The following is a 23,277-nucleotide window of genomic DNA, read 5'->3' as shown; positions in this document are numbered from 1 at the left end:
CAGTGATGCCACTGGGGTTTTGTCTCAGGTTCCTCTTTCCAGAGCCTCTGCTTTCTCACTCAAGGCACCTGAGATCTGGCTGCAGTTTTGCTGAAAGAAAAGGTTTCAGGATTTTCCAGTAAAGGCAGATTTTCACTGATATGCAACCTACTGGTATACCTAGTTTCACCACCCTCTGTCAACTCCTGTAAGTCCTGAGCTCAGTATGACATTTGGATCATTGTGATAGTTGTATCTGTCAATGTGAAGTAGTCAATTGACATGCTAATAATCTAACTCTGTGAGTTTGGTCAATCCAAGTCCATCCCAGAGATCAACAACAACAGCAACAAATAACACTAACTAAATCAGTTCCTTGGCTTGAGAGGCTGGTGGCCAGATCCAAGGTTGGTGTTAAGTTCATTACTTTCTGATAGAGAGCACCTGGCATCTACCAAAAATCCCACCTGTGTAACAACTTCACCAGAATATCCTATTGTCAGTAAATTGTAAATTTTATTCTTTATAAGTTTATATTAACAGAAAACAAATTCTCCACAAAAGCTAGTTTCACTGTGGAAAAGAAACCTAACCTAATCAGCACATATACCATTCTGTGCAGCTGAATGTAGTTACTTGTTCTGACTTGGGCTGCATGAATCTCCTGCTTAAAGTTAGATTCCTCTTAAGAAAATGGCTGCTTTCCTTAAGTACTTTGATCTATTTACCATTTCACAATGAAAATGTGTCTTAAAATCTCTTTCTGACTGAAATATTTAAACACAATTAGAAACCCGAAATGGAGGCTCTGGATGGACTAAACTGGCAGGCAAAACCAATAGACTTGATAAAGGAAGTGAACAAGTTTGTTCAAGTGGGCATGGAAGTGATCAAATACTGTAAGTGAAAGTGGACAGAAAGGTCAACCTTGTGCTGACCAAGAAAAATGACAGTATTCACAGCAGTTCATCAGCCACATGGTTGGACAACCTAAAGTCATACCTCTGGATGGGAGGGTGTTGTGCTCATAAAAAATGAGCACATCATTTGAATGAGTTGTTTGGCTCTTAAATTGTAGTTTAATTGTAGCCATTCTGGACATTGTAGGTTCCTGTTCTCGCTAGAAAGAAATTATAGAAGTAAACAAACAGAGGCAGACTGAGCATATAGTATGGAATCCAAGTGCCAGAACATATTCTCCAGTGATTGCAGCATAAGGTGCTGCATGAGTAGATATTGGAAACACCAGCAAAGCTGCTTAGTCCACAGAAGCAAACCAAGGAAACAGTGCTAAAAAGAAATGGGCCAGGGACCACATACAAATCCCATCTCATGCCTCCACGACCCATGCAGACACACCCAGATGTATGCTTCATTAATCCTCTGGGGGCTCCAAAGCCCAACAAGCTGACAAACCTAACTGTTACAAAATTAAAATAAGATGGAATTCACAGCTCATCTGGACAATACATGCTAAGATACTGTCTCGGTGTCCATGGAATTTAAAAGGTTCTCTTTTACCACTAGTGGATCTTGACTTACTCTCCTTGGTAAGAAACTAAAAATGAGGCCCTCTGACCCCCTGATATTTGGAGATAGCTATTGTCATGATTTCATATCAGAGTAATTTTTTCAAATCACCAGAGATAGTAACCCTTGGCAACAAGAGATGACTTGTTGGGGGAGGGAGAAAAAAGTTCTAGGCTCTATCAGCTTTTATGCTAGAGATTCACTTTTCCTTTGGCATTTCTCTGAGCCCTCCTGAAACTAAGACCTTACTTATACCTCTAGACTTTGGTTTTTGTTTTTGTTTTTTTCTTGGTACCAGGGATCGAACTCAGGACCTTGCACTTTCGAGGCAGGCATTGGAACCTGTAGACTTTGGAAAACTTACATTAAACATGTCATCTGGAGTCAAACTGTATCAAGAAAATGGAAGTTTTAGGTGTGTATTCACAATTAGGATTCAATGTTTCTTTTCCATTAGTCCTTATATATCGGATGATTATTGTGAAGAGTTTACATGTATTGAACTATTTAATCACCACAACCTTCCCGTAAGTTTGATTATCTCATTTTACAGGTGAGGAAATTGAGCACAAATAAGCTATATAACTTGTTCTAGATACAAAGGTTACTAAGTTTTATATTGGGATTAGAAACCAAGCAACTTCACTACAAAATGCATCTTGAAAACACTAGACAGCATCATGTTAGACAAAAAGCTTTTTTGAGAAGAATAGTCTAGGAGAAGCAGAATTTAAATTCTGTTACGAAGTCCAGAGGCATGTGGAATATTCAAGATCTATAGCATTTGTAGCCTTGGGACCTGACAGATGAACAGTGAGAATTGCTTTTCTCTGGTCTTTTAGCAAAGAATAAGGTGTTCAGGAGGTTTTGGGAAATTATTAGATTTTAATATCTAATTAGGCAAGACACTCCTTCCTTTGCAGCTACTGAAAAAAGCACATGGAAATAGAGGCAGAACTTATTTCTAAGCAGCATAGAAACCACCTTCCTCACCATATTTCAAGTTCCAGATTGGTGCTGTTGATGTCTGGGTCATCGAAAGCACAGGTCAGTGAGTGCTGGGATCCATCCACTTCCAACTGAGCATAGCAGGAGAATGAGTAGTCTGTATCTGACTCTGCATCTTCTAAATCTCCTGGGAGGGACAAACATGTAGCTGTTACTGAGATTAAAAAAATGCATCCTTTAAAAATCAGGTGTGACCTTAATAAAATGTCAGATTTGTGGCAGATATGAAGAAGTGATAATATTTTATCTAAAGAAGGGCAAAGACAAGAAAAAAGGTTTCAAAACAAAAACCCAATGTGCAGTTTTCTAACAGAAAAAAGTTCATCATCCTTAATAAATAACTTCAAATATTTATGCCTTTGAATTAGTGCATGAGAGCACTAGAAGGAGGCACTGAACAGAATATTTTATTTAAACTGGAATTTCTTCTGCTATATTTGTCACAGTGAAATGTTTGTACATTTCTAGAAGAAATACTCTACTGTCATAATTTGCATGCTACCTAATTTAACCTTTGACTTCATTACTAGTCTTTATATTTTCTTCCAAGATTTTTTCAAATGAGAGAAAATGATAGCTATGATATAATCAGGAATTCATTTTGTAAGAGATTGCTTTCCCTTGTATAAAAAGGTATCCTATGTAAAGGCAGAATTAATATCTCCATTCTGTGACAGTTTGAAGCAACTTATCTTAAGCCACTGACTTAGGCAAACATGATCAGAAGAATTTGATCCTGTGAATATTATACATACTTTGTCCTTATAGATTCTTATTTTATAGATACTATTTCTTATAGATAATGGTGGTATTCTGGAATAAGGTGGGGAACTAGATTTTTTTGAAGTCACTTTTGGAAAGTACAATTTATCACAGATAGTATTTGATTTTTAAACTTGTAGACCTTATAGTTAAAGAAATACTTTGTATGCATATTTCACAATATTCAATAGAAAAGTGAGACTGAAACAAGTCTATCAGCAAATACACTACAACTGGGCCCTGGGGAAATTCATAGCAATTAGATTCATTCTGAAACTGCAGAGTGTGAGCCTCTCACTGCTTCCAGGTATTTTAACCCATCAGTACCTGAAATTTGATGCTTCTATGACTTTAAAATGGATATGAGACATGCTAAAATCGAAGCCCCAGTGAATGTTGCAGAGGCCATAGATAGTCCAAACTGCATTCTCTATTGAAGTAGCCTGGTAGGTCTGTGGGAAAGTTAATGAACTGTTGGTAAATGGGCCAACCACTTGAGTGACAAGCGGGTTCAATCAAAGCAGCACATCTGTAACAACTCAGCTAGATCAGAGTGTAGGCTCTACTCACAACACAGACATTTGTCTTTCTTACCATTCCCAGACTCCACCTAGCTCCTGATTCTCCCACCAGCAAGGCTCCCCATGTCATTTCAGCAGAGTACAGCCCTCTCCCTGATGACAATGTTAACATGAAACACACAGAAATTTAGCGCTTGGCCTTAAGTCATGTTTATTTGTAAGTTCGTAGATTTAGGTCTTTTCTTCTAAGAGATGACATCTTTCTGAACACAACAGTTCCGAGTGGGTTAAGCCTCCTTTATATGGTAATTTTCACATTGCCTCAAACTTTCCTCTACTTTGGACCTTCCACCAACCCTATATAACAAAACATACATTACTGTCTAGATTCAGACATCTTGTGGGTCAGCAATGTCTCTAATTTTCTAATACACAATGCAAGCTAGACAGAAGACACTCTTATAAATGCCAGGTGCCAGGAGAAGAAACTCCCACCAATAGCCCTCCAATCTGGCAAGGTATGTTTGTTGCATAATCTCACACAGTAGGTAAATCACTGTGCCTTCAACTTTTCCTGCACCTAAGAAAGTAGCTGCATTAAAAAGAAAACAGCTCTTTGGCTCTTTAGTGGGTGTTACTAGGCACAATTGCAAGAAAAGTGAATGTTCTTCTTGATGTGACCTGAAAAATTCTTAGGCAAAAGTAGGGTATACAATGCTTTAGATTTTTGGTGGTGTTAGTAGAGAGATGTGAGTTTAAATTCTGGCTATTCTGCTATAGTTATGGCCCTCTATCAGGTTACTCTTAAGGTTTTCATGTAGAAACTCATATTATTGGAATCGTTGAGTAGATCTATAGAAAATTAGCTTAGAAGACAGCAGACATTCCATGAGGGTAATTTGTGCCTGTCATCACAGTTTTCAAGAAATAAATGATGAAAAAATAGGAATTCTAATTCTGAAATTAGAATGGATATTTGGAGTTCTTTTGAAAAAGAGTTCTATATCAATTGAAGGTATTTTCATATGATTTAAAAGTTACATAGTACTTCTCTTTCTTTTTTAGGTTTTCTGAGACAGGGCCTAACCATGGGGTTCCAACAGGCCTTGAACTCACTATATAGTTCAGGCTGGCCTTGAACTCACAGGGATCCTCCTGCTTTAGCCTCCCAAGTGCTGGGATTACAGGCATACATCACCATGCTCAGTAGCACTTTTCAATAGTGAATTAATCTATAATTTTTAAATGCTCAAGTATTATTATTATTATTATTTAAATATCTAATGATTTAAATTAAAATTTTCTATAGAAATTTAAATTTTTTGGAATATGTTTTATAGGCAAGGCAATGTGGTTTAAAAGACTTCTTTCTACTGAATGGAATTAGTTGATTGAATGGAAATATTTAAATGGTTTGGGTTTTTAAAAAGTGTGCTTTCTTGTCTTTATCAGCCTTGTGGTTATGAGAGAACTAACTTATCTTTCAACAAATAGCAACTGATCATTTTGTAAATTCCTTGTCTCCAAACTGGCAAGTATTTTGATATGATCATGTGGATGAGTGGTTACAGAACTAAAAATATCTGATATTCTAAAAGTTGAAGTGAAAGCCTAGATTTCAGTTAAAATTCTTATTTCTTTTAAAAATTTCATGACCACTAGGAAGAAATAGTGGTAATATATTACACCAAAGACAAGAAAGTTGTCATGTTTCCTGTCATGCCTCTAAGGAAATAGCATAGAATATGATTATCCTTCAAAAAAGTGATTCATACATGGTCATGTGAAAAATGTCATCCCTCTGACAAGTCCCTTAATGAGAAAATGCAAGGGTTTTCCATCACTGGTAACTACTAAGTAAATTGGCTCAAAATATCTAAACTGAGGAAACATGACTAAGGAGACATGACTCAAAATGTCTAAACTGAATCATTAGGCTGATGTGTTGATATTGACTTTTAGGAAAATACATTTTAACTCTTAAAGTGCAGGGGCTGAATTTATAAAAACAAATTGGTAGTCCAAGTTCCTAGGGGCTCCTGCAGCTGCTACATACTTTTGTCTATAGTTAATTGTAATATACTTTATAAGTAACCAGGATCTGCTTCTACATGCTAAGCATTTCAAGCATTTCAAAGAGAATTATTACATATCATACACTTTTGACTATGAAGTAACTGTATGTATTTCAATGAGATAGCTCACTCAACTGTGTTCTGTTATTCACTAAGCATCTCACATGAATCTGCCAAAACTAAAGTATCTTGAAGAAATGTTCACACATTTATTGGATGATTATTATGATCTGGACACTAACTTAAATGCTAGGTGATACAGTACTGATCAATGTAAATGAAACTATTATTTCTGGACATTACTATATCATGAACAAAGTATGCTTTCTTAAAAGGCCAAACCAAACAAATCTAGCTCAATTTCCTGACAAGATAAAATTACCTTAGAGATTTTCCAATGGGCATAATTGCAGCATCTATTCCAGTGTTCTTTTGTAAGACAGAAGCATCAATCAACATTTAAGATCCTCATTTTAAAAGTCCGGTGTACTCCTTCTTGACAATTCTAAGGCATTAGAAGCCACCCACAGTATTGGCCCTGTGCCCTAGGTCAGGCTTTAGAACACACAATTAACTGAATAAACGTTAAGTTCTTGAATTCCATAGCAACCTGGTGGCCAGCTCAGGTCTGTTAGGGAAATGAATAACCTGAAGCATATGCTAGAGATAATCCATTATCCCCCATAAAAAATAAGAAATGACTCACCATTCTGTGCATAGCCACTTTCTCCAGAAACAGTATAAAGTAAATAGAAAACTATAGCAAAAGCTGTACCTAGAATTGTCATTCTGAGAGAGAGAAGAGAGAGAGAGAGAGAGAGAGAGAGAGAGAGAGAGAGAGAGAGAGAGAGAGAGAGAACTGGAGAGAGCAGAAGTGTGAGCCTGTATGTACAAATGAATGAGAGAGAGAGAGAGGGAAACTAGCTGTACGGCTAGTTAACCACAAGTGGAGGAAGTATAAACACAGCATATAAGAAGGCAAGTGCCAGAAACAGGAAGTCTGAGTAAAAGTATTACTGCTGTAAGCAGGAGAGGAAATGAAGAGATAGAACAAATTAAATTATTCTACCTCTCTGCTCAGACCTTGAAATCACTGTGCTTACTGTGGAATAAGATTGTAGATTTTATATCAATGTTCAAGTAATCTCAGGCTAGGGCCCAATTTAAAAGGATCACAAGACAAAAATTTTAACTTAACAAGCTAATAAATTGTTTATTTGGGGTGAGTTTTGCTTTACAGAAAGATTCTATACTTTGCAACTTATTGTAAGGTTTCTTCTTTTTCAGTTTTTATTTTTTGTTAGTACATGTTTGTAGTACATAATGATCACATTTCTCGTAGGGAGTTGATACAGGTACATAGCACATCTTAATTCTTTTTCCATCTTATTCCTCTTCTCTCCCTTCTCCTTCCCTCAGAAAGTTAATTTTTAATAGTTTACTTGGTACTTCTTAGTTTCCATAGTACCAGTTTTTCTTTTTGTTTTCCTGGATATTTTCCTACCACTTATCCTTACCTCATTCATCATGGTAGGCATTCAAGAATCATTTATGTTTAATGCAGGTATTGGCAAGCTGAGCTAGAGACCAAATTTGCCCAAATCTTCTGTTTGTATAAATGTTTTATTGGAACATGGTCTCACCTATTTTTTGTGTGTAGTCCACAGGTGCTTTCTTGCAGCAATGGAAGAGCTAAGTAGATGAGATAGATACTATATGATGCAAAAATAGTAAAATCATTACTACCTGATTCTATGTAGAAAGCCTGTTGATCTTCTGTTTAAAAGATAGAACAGATATTTTCTTCCTGTATTTTAATAGGATTTTATTTGTGAAAATCTGATTGCCACTCAACTTCTCAGAAATATAGGGTACACACAAACTATGCTGGTACTTATGTATACAGACATACACCTGACACAATGACACAGGTAATTCAGATTATCTCTAAACTTGTGTGCCAGTCAAAATTATTTCCAACATGGCTTCATGGTTAAAATGTTAAACATTTTAACCATGTTTTCCAGGACTGGCTGACTTCTTGATAACTGTTAGATTGCTTTTTAAAGCCATTATCAGTGTTCAAAGGTCCTAGTCTATATTAGTCCTGTCATCAGAGGACAGATAATACCTCTTGTAAGATATAATTCTGCTTAGGTCTTCAAATGAATCATCTAACCTGGATTCCAGCCATAAAGACACACTAGCTTGATTCACAGTGACTCTCTTCTGGAAGAAGCTGCAAGACTGTGATTATAAGGTGATGAGTTTGGAGAATAGGAAAGGCTAGTGAGATGGGAATTTCTGTTCGATTCCTTATTAGTGAGTAGATTGTTACTATGGAACTATAAAATGTAAATTAGTAGAGATGAACAGCATCATTCCTGATTTGGAGCAAATAAAAACCCAATCTGTCTCACCATTATAATTATTGTGACGATTTGGTAAGAGTAGGAGTGTTTGTACAGTCTGGGAACTCCTCATTTTTGAAGCTGATGCAGAGACAAATATGATCTATACCAGTTATAATGCCATTCTTTGAAATACAAACTCAAGGAAGCAAGAGTCCCACTGAAAGGGTCATATTCTATCTCTTCCATCTGTCTGAAACTTCTTTTCACATTCCAAAACACCTCTCAAACTATATAAAGAGAGATGATTTTGTACATCAGGCAATGATTTGTGTTCTCATTACTAATCTTGTTTTGAAAGCTTGGTTAGAAAATCTTAAGCCTTATTCATAAAAATTGGTAGGTTTTGTGCATTGAGCTGAATATCCTTTCTAGAAAGCTGTAATTATAAATTCCCATAAACTAAGCAAATGTTCAAGGAGCAATCACAAGTTATATATATCCACCAACTCAGAGCTCATGAGCTGCTCTCAACTTGTCCCTCCACAGGTGAGTAACTGGGTCATGTCTCTTTAAATTCTCTTGTTTATAATGTAAGTGGACTATCATTTTGATTGTATCTCTTTCCTTTAGTTGTGAAGATGTAAAAGAACAAAGTCAAGACACAATATTTTTGTACAGCATGTGCTAGTTTGCTAGGGGATTTCCACTAGTGTGCTTACCCTCTTTGGGTGAGGTAAGAGACGCTGAAGGACCTTAGTGATAAACTAAATAAAGTGTAGGCAATTCAGTGAATAATGAGATATATCACTCATCCTTTAGATATTGTGGGGGAACTATGGTACTTTCTTTCTTCATTCTGATCTTGTTAGTCTTTTGAAACTTATAAAAGCTAAGGAAGAACCGCCTGGTTTCACATAGCCCCCAGATGAAACACATTTACCATTTTGCTTTGTCATCATTGCTTGTAAGACAAGTACAGACAGAGAAGAATAGGATCAAGAAGACTGCAGCAAACCTGGCCCTCCAACCGTGTAATCAGGACCCAAGCATCGGAGAGTGAGTGAACCAAGTTCTTGAGCATGTCTGTTTTCTTGAACCATCCAACTTCTTTTCTCTCATCACTTCCTGTCATCATTACCTTTTCGTGTCCCTCTGAGGGGTGTTATCTTTTTTAGGCTCATGTGTTTTTATGATGTGATGAATCATGAAAAAAGAAAGTCATTTATTGTTTCTCGTATGCAGAGCATACTGATCTCACAAAAAGACTCCCAGTACCAGCTGTTCCAGTATCTCCTGTCTTCCTTGTTTTCTGATTTTTCAGGTCATATGTGTAACACACCAAATTTATAAAAATACTTTTCTTTTTAATTAAGTTTAATGGTACAATTTAGATATACAAAATGATCACATTCATCATATGGAATTTGTACCTGTGTGTGATACGTTGTAATTCTTATTTTTTCCCATTCCCCTCCCCTCCTTTCAACCATTCTTCGCCTCTTTATTTTCAAAAGCTTTGTTTCTATTTTGTCTTTCTATTCTAATTTTTTTCCTTTTCCCTTTCTTCCTCCCCCATCCCCAATGCCCCTTCTTTTATTTTATTTTATTATTGCAAAAGCTTACATGGTATTATGGAGTGAGGCCCTGAAGAGTTCAGAGAGCTGAATGTTCAGTGAGATTTCAGATCCTGGAATGAAAAAGTTAGAAGAATATATGTTAACTTTATTTGATTTGTTTTGTTGAGCATTAACCCAGTTAAAGTTTAATCCAGGAAAATCCACACCTTCCATATCTATTTCCTCATTACTAAGAACAACTTTTTGCTGGGAAAACTCAGGCTAGCATTTTCTTACTACTCTGTACCATTTAGACTTATCTCCTAGGATTAAACATTTTATTTCCATCTTTTACAGAAATTATAAATTGAGTGGAACAGATACAAATGCATTATCTCTTTCAGCACGTTGGGGAAAGACAGTTTCCAGAGCAAAAGTAGTCAGTGTTTAGATGAAGTTTATAAAAACACCCTTAAGCATCTAGTAATTGTCTCAAATGAGAATAAATTAAAAGTCACTCACTTTCTGCTTGTATATTGAGAACAATGAAATGAAATACTACCACCAACAATCATAACAGCATATGTTTAAACAGGAATATCCTAGACAAAATGTTGATTCTTGAAAAAAACTGAAAAATTCCAAACCCCGTTCTATGAAAACTGTGCTAACTACCCCCTTCTACTAACAACTGACCCTCCTTAATTAATGGATCTTTTCCCTTAAAGTGAGAAACAATCTTAGGAGACACTTGTCTCCCTGGGCTTGGGGGTGGGGATGGGGAAAAGCCTGGGCAGTGGAGTGAATGGTGACCCCCAAGAACTATAGACATGAGCATCCAAAAGCATCAAGTAGATGAAGATAGCTGTAGGGGAACCTTATATTACTGGAGTCCCAGACTAATTGCCTTTAGAATTTGATCAGTTTATGCTGAGTCAGTCCCTAGGGTTCAGAGGGCCTAGTATATTGAAGTTTCATTTCCGGGAACACAGAGTTTTCCTTGCCTTGCCTCTTTCATCTTTCTTTCCTCCTTACCCCATAGTGTCACTCCATGTCCTGCTCTTGTTCCCATGGACACAGTTTGAAATGTCACGCTTGTTTTGTCTTTCCATGATTTTAGCTTGTATCTTTGGGTGTAGCAAAAATGGAATCTTTGAGTATGAACTTTTTACTCTTTGATGAAGACATTTTTATCAGAAAGGGAACATTTTGATTTCAAGACATGTTTGGACCTTTGGGGATATTGGCCAAGAAGGGATGAAACATATCTAGAGGACCATTGGTTTAAGAGCCACACTCTTCCCCTGATGACATGACATCACAAAACCACCACTATGTCAAATTCCAGACAAAACAAAGCATTCCCCATGCAGTAAAGGTGAAGAAGGAGAAAATCTCAAATTGATGAGTTTTAACCAAAACATAAGAATTTTATTTAGAATTTTCAAGGTCAAATTTTTTACTGCTGGTAGAATAATAAGTCAAGGTAAAAACAAAATTGGTTTATAGAATTAAAAGATCACATTTCTTGTACACATGAGTTTTTCCGCAGTTGGAAAAACAGTGCATTTTTTATATTGCCATGGAACAAGTCAACTTCAGTAAAAAGAATTAGGAACTCAGAGCTCAAGTGAGTTCAGCTGAAAAAAATCTCTTATTTTACAGATGTTCTCACAGAGCCACACTAATTCTAGGTAACATTCTACTTCATCTACTTGCAGCAGTTCCAAAAGATCTATCTACAAAGCTGTACCATGACTTCTGAGACCCATTCTGTGGGCAAGCAGGTAATAGCTTTAAGGCTCACTGTGCTTCTTTCTCTGTAGCAAGAAGGGGTACATCTTGTGGATGATTCCTTCAAAGCAGCAACCACTGAAAAAGGATGTCAAATGGACTTCCTACCTAAAATAGAAGATATAGAGATGCACTGGCTTGGCAAGAAACAGGGGAGGCACATGATTTTGTGAATTTTTTTCCATAAAGTTGATGGAACTTTGATGGAGGGTGTATACAAAATTGGCATGTCCATTTGTGCTCTCACTTGGGGCCCACATATAGGAGGGCAGCCAAGGGTTCCTGCACAATAGTCCACAAAATTTGCTATCCAATTTCTAAGGAGAAGAAGTAGTGCTTTCCCCAAATTCCTAAGAGTCTATGATCTTAAAGTTGTTTAAAAACAAGTTTCCATCTGGCTTGAAGTATGTGGGGGGGGGGGATGGTCAGACACAAAGAGCTCAAGCCAAGGCCTTAACTCCCCCCTCCCCCAAGCTGTCCCTGCTTCCTTTATTCCAGAATTTTTTATTCTAATAGTTCTCAACTCCGGCTGACAACCAAGCTCACTATGGAACATGTAAAGTTTGGGCTCTCTAGCATTGTTCTCAACATCTAGTGCTGCAAAATATGCGGGGGAAGCCTGGAAGCCCATTGGAGATTCTGGATGCAGGAGAGATGAACATCTACTGCCTATATTTCTCAGCCACAGCCCCACCTGTTTCTCCAGGGAGCTTGAACTGTGGGTGCAATTTTCACTGCCAACTGTGAATATTAGAGTTTTTATCTCCCCCTGCCTAGCCACAATATATTCTGCAAATGCCTTTCCTTGATTTAGTAGAACTGGAATTCTCTGAAAAGGTCTTAAATGGGAAATAAAAATAACTAATAAATAAGAGTTTATGAGTTTAACTTTTAAATTTAGATGTCTTAATGAAATCTTATCAGCCATTAACTAAGAGCTACTTAACTCAGATGTTTCCCCTTTCATGCCTCAGACCTGACCAGTCCTAACCCCAAATCCATCATCCTTGGATGTCTTACTTGTTTTCATTTCCTCTGGTAATGACCAGTCCTTTTCTCACCCCTAAATAATTCTCCATCTGCAGAAGAATTACATCAGTTGTCTTCCTCCAGTGTCCTTGGGATGCCCAGGCCCCCTGGATCAGAAGTACAAGGTCAGGGCAGAAACCTCATGTGGGCACTCTCCACCAGTGTCCTGGCTGCTTGGGTGCCCTGCTTTATCCTCTATCCTTTGTCACTTCCATCATTATTTTCATACGCAATCTTGTCACAGTCCACATGGCCCCTCTTCCAACAAGAAGTGACAGGACTCTGAATCAGGACTCCCATCCAAATTATGCCCATGTAAACAAATTCTTCCACATCTTGGATGAAGAAGAAACAAGGGACTCTACTGCTATAATCATCCACATGTCCTCTTTCCTTTTGCTCCATATGGGCCATAAATCTACTCCATCTCCTCTATCACCTCCTCCAGTTCCAACCTCCCTCAAGTCCTGGCTAATGACAGTCTTTGTCTGTATGACTAGAAAGATAATAACAATAATATCTTATTGTTTGAGAACCAGAGTACGCCAGAATTCCTCAAATTGTTCTCTTCACTTTTCTAGGAAGAATCACATCATATACAAGTATAAGAGAGTTTCATTCTTTTGCATGTGTATACCCAGTTGATGGAAAAATTATTTGTTGAACAGACTGTTCTTTTTTCTTTCCATTTGTTCTGTTACTATTGTTTTAAATAAATTAGCCATAAATTTGAGGTGATTTTTAAGGTTTCCAAATCTATATTTATCTTTGTGGAAATATTGCTCTGTTTTATACCATAACTTTATAGTAAATTTTAGAATTGAGAAGTGTGAGTTCTCCAACTTTGTTTTCTCTTTTTTTAAGATTGTTTTGGCTATTTTGGGTTCCTTTCACTTCCATATAAACTTTAAAATCAGTTTGATAACTTTTAAAAATAAAGTTGATGGAATTTCATAGGATTATATTAAATCTGAAGATCAACTTTAGGAGATCTACTATCTTAAGTCTTGCAGTTAATTAACACAGGTACTTTTCATTCTTAAGGTTTAAATTTTTTTTCTTTCAACCATATTTTGTAGTTTTCATTACATAAGTCTTAAACTTTACATGTTAAATATATACCTTAATTCTTTATTTTTTCTTTTTGGTGCTATTTTAAATGAAATTGTTTTTAGTTTTCACTTCATGCTGTTGATTTCTTGTGAGTAAATATAATTGCTCTTTGTAATTGATTATTAAACACGGATCTTATTTCTTGCAATCTTTTTGAAATTATTAGTTCTAATATTTTCTTTCTTTTTGTGGATTTTTGTGAATATAGAAAATTTTCTGTAAGATTCTATCATTAGCAAATAGAGACAGATTTATTTATTTCTTTCATTTTGGAGGCCTTTCACTTCTTTTACTTAATTAATTGCCTTCATTAGAATCTCTGGTACTAAGAAAATAGAACTGGTCAAAGTAGATATCCTTGTCTTCTTCTTGACCTTAGGGAGAAAAATTCAGTCTTTCACCATTAAGTGTAATGGTTTTAAATGTCCTAATTTGTTAAATATCTTAATCATGAACATTTTTGAGTTTTGTCGTGTTTTGTCTGTGTGTACTGAGATGACATGTACTATTTATCTTTTATTCAACTAATATACTGTTTTAGTTTTATTTAGTTTTAGATGTTAAACCAACCTCTCTATTCCATTATCAATTATTATATTATTGAACTCATTACTAGTTTTTTTTGAATATATATATATGTATGCATACATATGTATATATACATACATGTATATATGTGTGTGTGTATATATATATATATTCCTGGAGGATATTGATCTGTGGCCTTCTTTTCTTGTGATGTCTTTATCTGGTTTTGCTATAGAGTAATACTGGCATCACAGGATTAGTTGGGAAGAATTCCATCCTCTTCTATGTTTTGGAAGAGTTTGTTAGGGATGGTAATCAATTCTTTTTCCAGTGTATAGTATAATTCATTTTAAAAGCCCTTTAGGCCTGGGATTTTACTTGTGGGAAGTCTTAAAAATTATTAACTTGAAATCCAGAGTAAAAATACAGAGCAAAATAAAAGATGGATAATAGGAAATAGAGAAATAGATCATTCTGGAAGGGGAAGGCAATCAAGAGACTGAAGGAGGGAGAGAGACAAGGGAGATAGGGGTTTAAAAAAGAGGAAATGGGGGGCTGGGGATTTAGCTCAGTGGTTCCGGCGCTTGCCTCACAAGCGCAAGGTCTCGAGTTCGATTCCCGGTACCAAAAAAAAAAAAAAAAAGAGGAAATGGGATGTGATGTACATGTACCGATTCACACAAGGAATGTAAACATTATATATGCAAACATGCACATGTAAAGGGAGAGGGTCAAGAGATGGGTGGAGAATGATGGAAGGGAAGGGAAAGAGAATAAAGAAAAGAATTACGGTGAACAATCGTACATGGATTGTAAACATTACTTACTATGTATATACTAATAAACTAAACTAAAATAAAAAATATTTTACTAACTTGAGACCATGACATTAAGTGAATGAATCAGACACAGAAGCTTAAAATTCACATGGTTTCTCTTATATAAGAAATTCAAAGTATAAATAAAGAGTAAAGTGAAAGATAGATAATAAGAAGTGGGGAGGTAGATCTTTTGCAACAGGGAAGGGAATCCGGAGATAGAAGGAGGAGGGGGGAGAGATGAAGGGGAGAGGAAGAGGATGAAAGAAAGAATTGAGATGTGTTATGCACATGTATCAACTCCCCACGAGGAATGTAATCATTATGTACTACAATGTGTACCAATAAAAATAGAGATTTAATAATAAAATATCTTTAAAAAGAAATTATTAACTCAGCTTTTTTACTTGTTTAGAATATTCAGAATTTCTATTTCTTCTTGAGTGAGTTTTGATACTTTGTATTTCTAGAAATTTGTTTATTGTCTAGGTTATTTAATTTGTTGGCATACAGTTGGTGGTAGTATTCTCATAACTAGTTTTGTTATTGCAAAGTCAGTAGTCATGGTTCATCCTTCATTTCTGATTTTATTAATTGGAGTCTCTTCTCTTTTTTCTTACATGGTGTGGCTAAAGATTTTTTGGTCAGTTTTATTGATCTTTTCAATGGCATCTTTCTAATGTACAAATAAAAATTTGATGGAGAGGAGCAAAGAAGAGAGGGGGCAATATCCATTAAGGTTCTATTCTAATATCTGATTGAGGGAAGTATTACTGACAAAGAAGTCATACTTTTGTATTCTACTATGAATAACTAGAATCACAGCACAAATACAGGAAGAGATGAATCACAGTTCAGATTATGTGATTTGAAGAATTATATGTAGTTCATGAGACTATAGTGAAATGGATCAAAGATCTCTTTTCACACTGTGATGTGCTCATATATTTGCACATGGGATAGAGTTCTCTTCTTTGAAGCTGCATTCTATTTCACAGTAACTACAAGTGCAGTGGAAAACATGTTTGACTAGGAGGACAGTGAGGTATTCTCCTGGGGTTGAGGGACTGGACAACATGAGTGTTTGGTTGAATGAGCTATGGCCAGGTCTCCCAGGTATGGTTAGAAGTGATGGGTGGTCATGTGTGGCTAACAACAGGTTTTTGAATTGTAGACAATTGGCTTGCTTTGTTTTATTAAAAGAAACAACTGTCTAGTGTGCATATGTGGAGAGAGGTATGAGTATGAGGAGGAAAACTTGAACAGCTAGCTAGAGAAGAGGGTGAAAGATAAAGGAGAAAACAGTGATCTGATGTGGCAGTTGCTATATGGACAGACCCTTGAGTAAATTGAGTCTTATGCTACCTTATTGTGTATTGTCCCATATAACAACTCTGCTCTGTATTCTCAAGAAACTTGCAATAAAATCTACTTTTGTTATCAGTGGGTTAAAGTGTGTGTGTGTGTGTGTGTGTGTGTGTGTGTGTGTAACATACTTGACTTTAGAATGGCTGTAAGGCAAAAACAAGATTATCAAAATTATTTCCTGGTTTTTGTAGAGCTCTAGCTTCTGTGGAGAGCCTCAGGAAGCTCTCCACTGGGAGAGGGCAACATGGGTACCAAGTGCTTTCTCTATAATTAGTACAGGTCCCTTGTTATTTATTTTTTTTTTTGCTACCAAGGATAGAACTCAGAACCTTGCACTTGCGAGGCAGGCAACAGAACCACTGAACTAAATCCCCAACCCCTTGTTATTTTTTTTAAACATATTATAACTCTTTAAAATTTCACTTAAAAAAAAAACTTTCACTTCTAAGAGCTTTTGTCTGAAAAACATGGAGGTAAATGCTTTTAATGTAATTTCTGTGACATCATGGAATAAAAGGAAAAAATTAAATAAGAGAATCAAAAGATACATCTAATCTTTTAAATTTTCCAGTGGTTTTGTTATAAGTAACAGATAGGAAAGAAATGGGGGGGGGCAAACTGAAAAAATGGCACGTCAAGGTCTTAAAAAGGCAAAATTTGTTTCTGCCATTTATTAACACTGGCTCTCAAGTCCCTGGACTTCCTTCTTTGTCAAACAGAAGCACTGGCATTGTCTTTATTTTTACATTTTCCCTCCTTGGCATTTTCTCTTGTCATTCCTATGAAACTTAGGAAAGAGATCAGTCGCCTATTAAACTAATCAAAGAAGGTAAAACTCAGTTGTCTTCTTTGTTTTCAACTATAATGTTTAATAAATTCTATCCTAGGCTGTGTGCTAAGACTGAGAAGAGTAATAACAGTCATATGTAATAGGAGCTTTTCCATCTGATCTTCTAACTGACTCTTCAGTGTGTTGACTCCCCAAGGCAAGCTGATCATCGGAGTTACTTATTTCCCAAAGACAGATTGTGTTTGTCTGTAAACTTATTTATGTCAGATGTATTTATCATCATAATTACACATGTTAGTTAAATACCAGATGAACAGATGAACTATCAGTGTAGGAAAAAAAAGATTATTTCTATAAGACATGTTTAAATTATTTGAAAGAGTTGATTCATCCATTGCATTGAAATATTGCAACACATAGGCATGAGACAATTTCTATGGTTAATAAATATTATAAACATCTAATGTATTTTGTCAATTTCACAAGTATTATTAGTTACTTACTCCACATAAAAGAAAGAGAAACCAGGGCCAGGGATGTAGCTCAGTGGAGCCGTGCCTGCTTGGCAAGTGCAAGGTCCTGAGTTCCATCCCCTCTACAGCCAAAAAAAAAAAAAGAGAGAGAAACTGGAAACTATGGGATGGGACCTTATGAATCTATATGGAAAACATCAAACTCCAATTGGAATGACTAACTATACTTAAAGAAAAATCATCACTCTTACACAAATATATTGACAATGAATGTTCCTTAATTTCTTTTAAGTAAAAAAGTTTATGTTTTTAAATGATTTTACTTTTTATTCTATTATTTTCAGTTAACTTAGCAATTCTCTCTCCTCCAACACAGGAGAGCTTCTGAGGTTGTTGCTTTTGTTGTTGCTTACTTTTTGCACTCATTTATTGTTTTATTAATACCTTACTACATCACTTTTAAATAGTAGTACAATTTTTATTCTATAGATGAAGTCTCTCGAGTGTTCAGAAAGGTTAGGTGATCGCCTCCAGATCACACAGAATGTATAAAAGACCATTTGAAAGAATATCAAAACAAAACTCTCTTCTACCCAAAATTCTTAAATTATAGTAAACATTCATTTAAAAAATTGATTCACTGAGCAACATCAGGGACTAGATCTGAAAGATTTGAAAATATTTTTAAAATACATAGACTTCAAAATATATACATTTTGGAATAGCATAAGAAGATGAAACAATTAAAATGGATAGCCACAGTAAAACATGGAGAAGATTAAGTACCATTAGAGATCTACAGATCCCTTCAGCGAGAAGTTATAGGGTGCGTAGGGAGAGACTGAACATACAAGCCCCTTTGTTAGTCTGTTTTCTAATTTTTAAAATGCACATAGTATGCCCTTTGCAAAGGGCAGTTATAAGTCATGATTCACTTAGCAGCAACTTTACATATAATAAGTGTTCAGCAGATTGTGCCTATCCATGCTGGCTGAGTCATAAGATCTGCTTTCCTAGTTGTCCTCTGACCCAAAAGTTGGCTCTGCTACTTGGTCTTTTTTTAATGCAAATCTAAGCTCTTTATTCAATCCTCAGTCAATTCAAAATAAAAATGATCAAATTAGCTTATTTTTGGCGGTAAGGGAACTTTCACCCTCCTATGCTGGTGCTATGTCGATACAGGTTATGAGTACCATGTTCCAAATTAACACTGTTGTGGGACACTGGGAGAGAAGGCAGCCAGGAAATGAAACAGAAAGACTACTCACCCTCGAGTGATTTTAAAAACTCATTTTATTGATCAAAGGATGGTAAGAGGTAATCAATCTTTCCTGGTGCCTGGCATTCATTTCAGTACTTTATGGGGAACAATCACTATATTTATCTTTACTCCTTACTTCATTGTAAGTTTTTATTTGCCTCTCATTGGGAAAAAAATCATTGCCAATTTCCCGGTACTTTTGTTCAGTTTCTAAATTTTCCCTTTTGTGTTCCCATTGATTTTGGTTCACTGTTGCTCAGAACTTTTTTCTCCTTTTTAGTCATCAAGATGATAATTCATTGCCATATTTCACATTCACAGATGAACTAATTAAGACAGGGGATCCAAATGGATGTATCATGATATTTAAATTTAGTTATTTGGAAATTTTAAATTTCATCATCTGGGAAATTCAATTTAAAAATTAAGTCAAGATAACAAAAAAGAATGTTGGAAGTGTATACTTCATGCGAACCACAGACTCCAGTGAGAGAGACCTCATTAACTTGATTAGTCTCATTTCTTTAAATGTTTAGTCATAAAGCATCACTTTCAGTGTTTCTCTGATTAACACTGAAAAAAGAAACCAATGTCACTACCTCTTTCCTTCAACTTTCCAAGTAGATGTTTTGCAATTACAAGAAATGTTTGTTTATGAAGCAATTGAGGGAATTATTGTAATGCAAAATAGAAGTAAATTATGAATGCTAGCAAGTAATTCACCATTGCTCTAACCAGAATCATGAGAACCCTTATCAAAAGAAAAATCTGGAAGTTCTGAATGGCGAATAAAAAAGACTCTTATGCAGGAGAGAGAAGTAACAAGTCCTGGTGGGAAATGTTACTAGTGAAAAAGCAACGCATTGCAGTGGAAGAATGACAACCCTTAATAGGCTGGAAATTGACAATAAGTCCTAAAAATGTCCTAGTGAATAAATGCTCATTCACAGGGCTAGTCTTTATTTTTGTTGTTGTCTCCTAGCTGTCACCACCACCACCACCATCACCATCATCATCAGCATCATCATTGCTAACATGCTCATGGCTACTACTCACAGTTTTTCAGGTGAGTCTTCACACAAGGAAAATATTATTAAATTGGAAATACATCTTGCTTCCAGGAAGAATAATCTCACATCCTCTGTTTTGGTTACTACAACATCTCCCAACCCTTTAGCTATCTGAGTGGTTCCTCTCTGATCTCTCTTCAAGTTCTTCTGTTTAAGATCACAGAACACGATTTGGGATGGCAACAAATGTTTGTCAGCTCTATTTTAAGAACTCTCCTATCATATTTTCTACAGTCTAAAACAGATTCTTGTACTTTTCAAGAGAGCAAATGCATATATTATGCTATTTCAGAGAAACAAATAGAAAGGGGAAATCTTTTGGGGTTTTCAGGGATAAGGTAGTTTTTATATGAAATTTTCAAATCTGGAAATAGATTGGCTTCAAGTTTATAAAAATTGAGTCAATCAACTTGTCTTAATTTAAGCTCACATTTTTATTTCAATTGCCAGTGAAGATAAGTCATAATCTTAAACACATTTTGGCCTATTCTTTCTTTCTCTTGGTCTCTTCCCTCCTTTTGGTATAGAAAACACAAAGTTTGCTCAGTTTTTTTGGCTATGACAATTTCCATCTTGATTACCTTGTGGTGAGTGACTAGGTCAAAGAATCAGTATGTTAGCCATTGCAGGCAGCTTCTTGATGTTTTACTGATGGTGTACCAACAAGCTTGCTGAGCAACAACAAAAAGCTGCTCAGGTAGGAAACTTTAGAAAGATTGGGTTTTCCTGTTTACACAGTTTTGACAACAGCTCTGCCTTGACACGTTGATTTTTGTTTTTGTGATGCACCAGAAATTGATTTTGTTTTTAGACACTTTGAAGTAGTGGTGTATTGTGAAACTGAGTTTTCAAAAGAGTAGTTTAGTCTTGCTTTCCAGGCAATACAAATGCAATAAAAATCTTGAGCTAATTTTGAATTGAAATTAATAGGATTCTCTACTTCCTTCTTCTACTTGGATTCTGAAGTTGAGTTCATACTTGGTCTTTTCTTACTACAGACCTGTTACCCAACACATGGCCTAAGTCAGCACTTTGGGCTAGAGCCCTGTCAATATCATTTTGCTTATGGATACAAATTGTTCTTGAACAAATTGTGTGAACAAAGAACTTTGTTTAATCTGACACTCTACTTGTGGTTTCTAGGTGTTAAAAACATTTTTTCCCAATAAGGGAACACCCAAAATACATGTAATCATCACTTTGGTAATGATACAAAAAATGAATGGATAGATGTTTTGGGGGGTAATTTTTGAACTTGGGAACACATAAATTCCACAAAAGCTTAATCTGGGGTTGTTGCGAGTTGTATTTCCATGTATTCTATATAGAACATAGTTTATGTGCAGCAGTGTTCAATATCAAAAATATAATAATCAAGCAATTTCTTACATGATACTTCAAAAAACATATCAAATAAATTTAATGAAGCCCCATAGATGGCTTTTAATTCAGAGAATTAAAAAAACATTTATTTAGATATGATTCATTATTGTAGTAAGAATTAAACTGGTCCCTTAAGAGAAGATGAGTTAATTAAATGAGGAATTCTGGTTCTTAAGGATGATAATGAATCATTACGAACACTCAGGACAAGAAAAAGATTATCATGGAAAACGAAATTGTTTTCTGAATAGCAGAGAATAAGATTATGTAGTAGCATTTTTCTGTCATTTGGCTCCTATCTGAAGAATTAATTCCATAATAATTTTAACTCATGCTCCATCTCATTAAGTGTTTTGGGGAAACTTTATAGAACTGGAAATAGGTCAGCCCAGTCATTGTGGTGAGTAATTTGTAATTGCATAACACATTCCCATCAAAGTAGGTCAAGTCAGACTCCTGTTGAATGCAATGATACTAAGCTCTAACAATAAATATCTGTATAGCATTTGACAACAAGGAGCAAAGAAGTTAGATATGCATTACCCTCCCCTTAGAGTGATACACTATGAGGTACAATTCATTCAAATGGAATTGGGTTGAATAAGGAATCCAGCCAAAGCAGAAACAGATAGAAATAAAAATAATGGTAAAAACTTTCATGGGATCAAGTAATTCAGAATTCTAGTAAGGGTAGCCTATAGGGAGCCTCAATCAATAAATAAAATACTTCTTATATTAAATAATAATTTAAAAACAAACAAAAAACCTGATGGAATATGATAAAAAAATCAGCTTATTTTACAAAAAATTTCAATCGCTTTAGAACCAACAACATTGATAGGTGAATTTGATATTGTTCTTACTAAAATTCATCCACTCTATGATGTTTTCATTAGTGGTCATCACTAATTTTTCTATACAAGTTTAGAGTCTCTTTTTCTAGTTGACAGATGACATGTGGTTCACAAAAGTGGAAGTGAGAAGGACATAAAGTTATTTGCCAAATAAAACTAAATAATTGCATTTACTTGGTGCCTGAAACTCTTAGAACATCAACTTAAGCAGACCTTCTATAACAAAGCATAAACACATTTTGTAAGAAAATTCAACACAGGTAACAAAAAATGACAAAAAGGAAGATTGTCTGTGTCTTAATCTATGCTTAAAATCTTCCTTCAGGAAAAAAATCTCAGAAAAGAAGGAAGTATAGTAATAGAAGTTTTGGATATCTAGATATTTCAGTACTTTTCAATTTCCCATAAAAATAAACATTTTGGGCTACAGTACTCAAATGTACTAGATTACATTTTTTTAAGGTTTATAACTTTGCAAACTAAAATCTGTTCTGGGTGTTACAAAGAAACATTTTGAGTAACAGCATCTGAATTATACTATGCTATATATTTATTTAGGTCTCATATCTTCACCATTTAAATCAGACTAAAATTTGTTCTGGATGTTACTCCAAAGAAAAGAACTAGAAACTTGTCTTCAGTTGCTTCTAAATGGTTAAAGCATTGGCCTGGACTATAAAACCAGGACTGTGTGTGGCTTGGAAACAATCTTTGATTTTATCTGAAAGTCTTCAAAACAAAATGCAAGTGTGGCTCTATTTTTTTCTAGTTGATCTGCTACATATGTATTTTAGTTGTCTGTCTGATTGTGTTCAGATGTGGGTAAGTGGGTAGGAGGAAAAATAAAGCTTCTTAACTCTCAGGATAAAAAGACTTCAGATTTTCTGTGTCTCATATACTTTGTAATCTGTCCCACATTCTGTGCCATAATGTGGGATAGATACTGCTAATTTGGTGTTTACTTCTTCAGAGCCAAATGGGAGAGGGGATAGAAAGGGAAGAAGAAAGTGT

General features: G+C 35.4%; 1 protein-coding gene across 5 annotated transcripts in view; it reads right to left on the bottom strand.

Annotated features, from left to right (window-relative positions):
• Il7r (interleukin 7 receptor) overlaps positions 1-11,026 on the bottom strand; it is a 35,321-nt gene extending 24,295 nt beyond the window's left edge. The window contains exons 1-3 of one of the 5 annotated variants that reach the window (XM_021261503.2): positions 10,821-11,026; positions 9,853-9,916; positions 2,503-2,644 (exon numbers count right to left, since the gene is read on the bottom strand). Coding sequence is in view for 3 of the 5 variants with exons in the window: in XM_087189292.1 (XP_087045418.1) it covers positions 2,503-2,644; positions 6,582-6,663 (224 nt within the window). In the remaining 2 variants the exon portion in view is untranslated. Of the gene's footprint in view, positions 1-2,502; positions 2,645-6,257; positions 6,555-6,581; positions 6,896-9,852; positions 9,917-10,820 lie in introns of those variants that run through there. The other 4 variants (XM_087189292.1, XM_087189291.1, XM_004848627.3 and 1 more) reach the window with 4 other exon arrangements.
• Between the last annotated feature and the right edge of the window lie 12,251 nt (positions 11,027-23,277).

This window comes from Heterocephalus glaber, unplaced genomic scaffold (assembly GCF_053883595.1).
Source record: "Heterocephalus glaber isolate CG9 unplaced genomic scaffold, H.glaber_assembly_v1.0 deba00001538, whole genome shotgun sequence".
In the NCBI taxonomy this organism is placed as follows: domain Eukaryota; kingdom Metazoa; phylum Chordata; class Mammalia; order Rodentia; family Bathyergidae; genus Heterocephalus; species Heterocephalus glaber.
The sequence above is the reverse complement of the archived record's forward strand: the minus strand, read 5'-3'. Positions and strand labels throughout refer to the sequence as shown.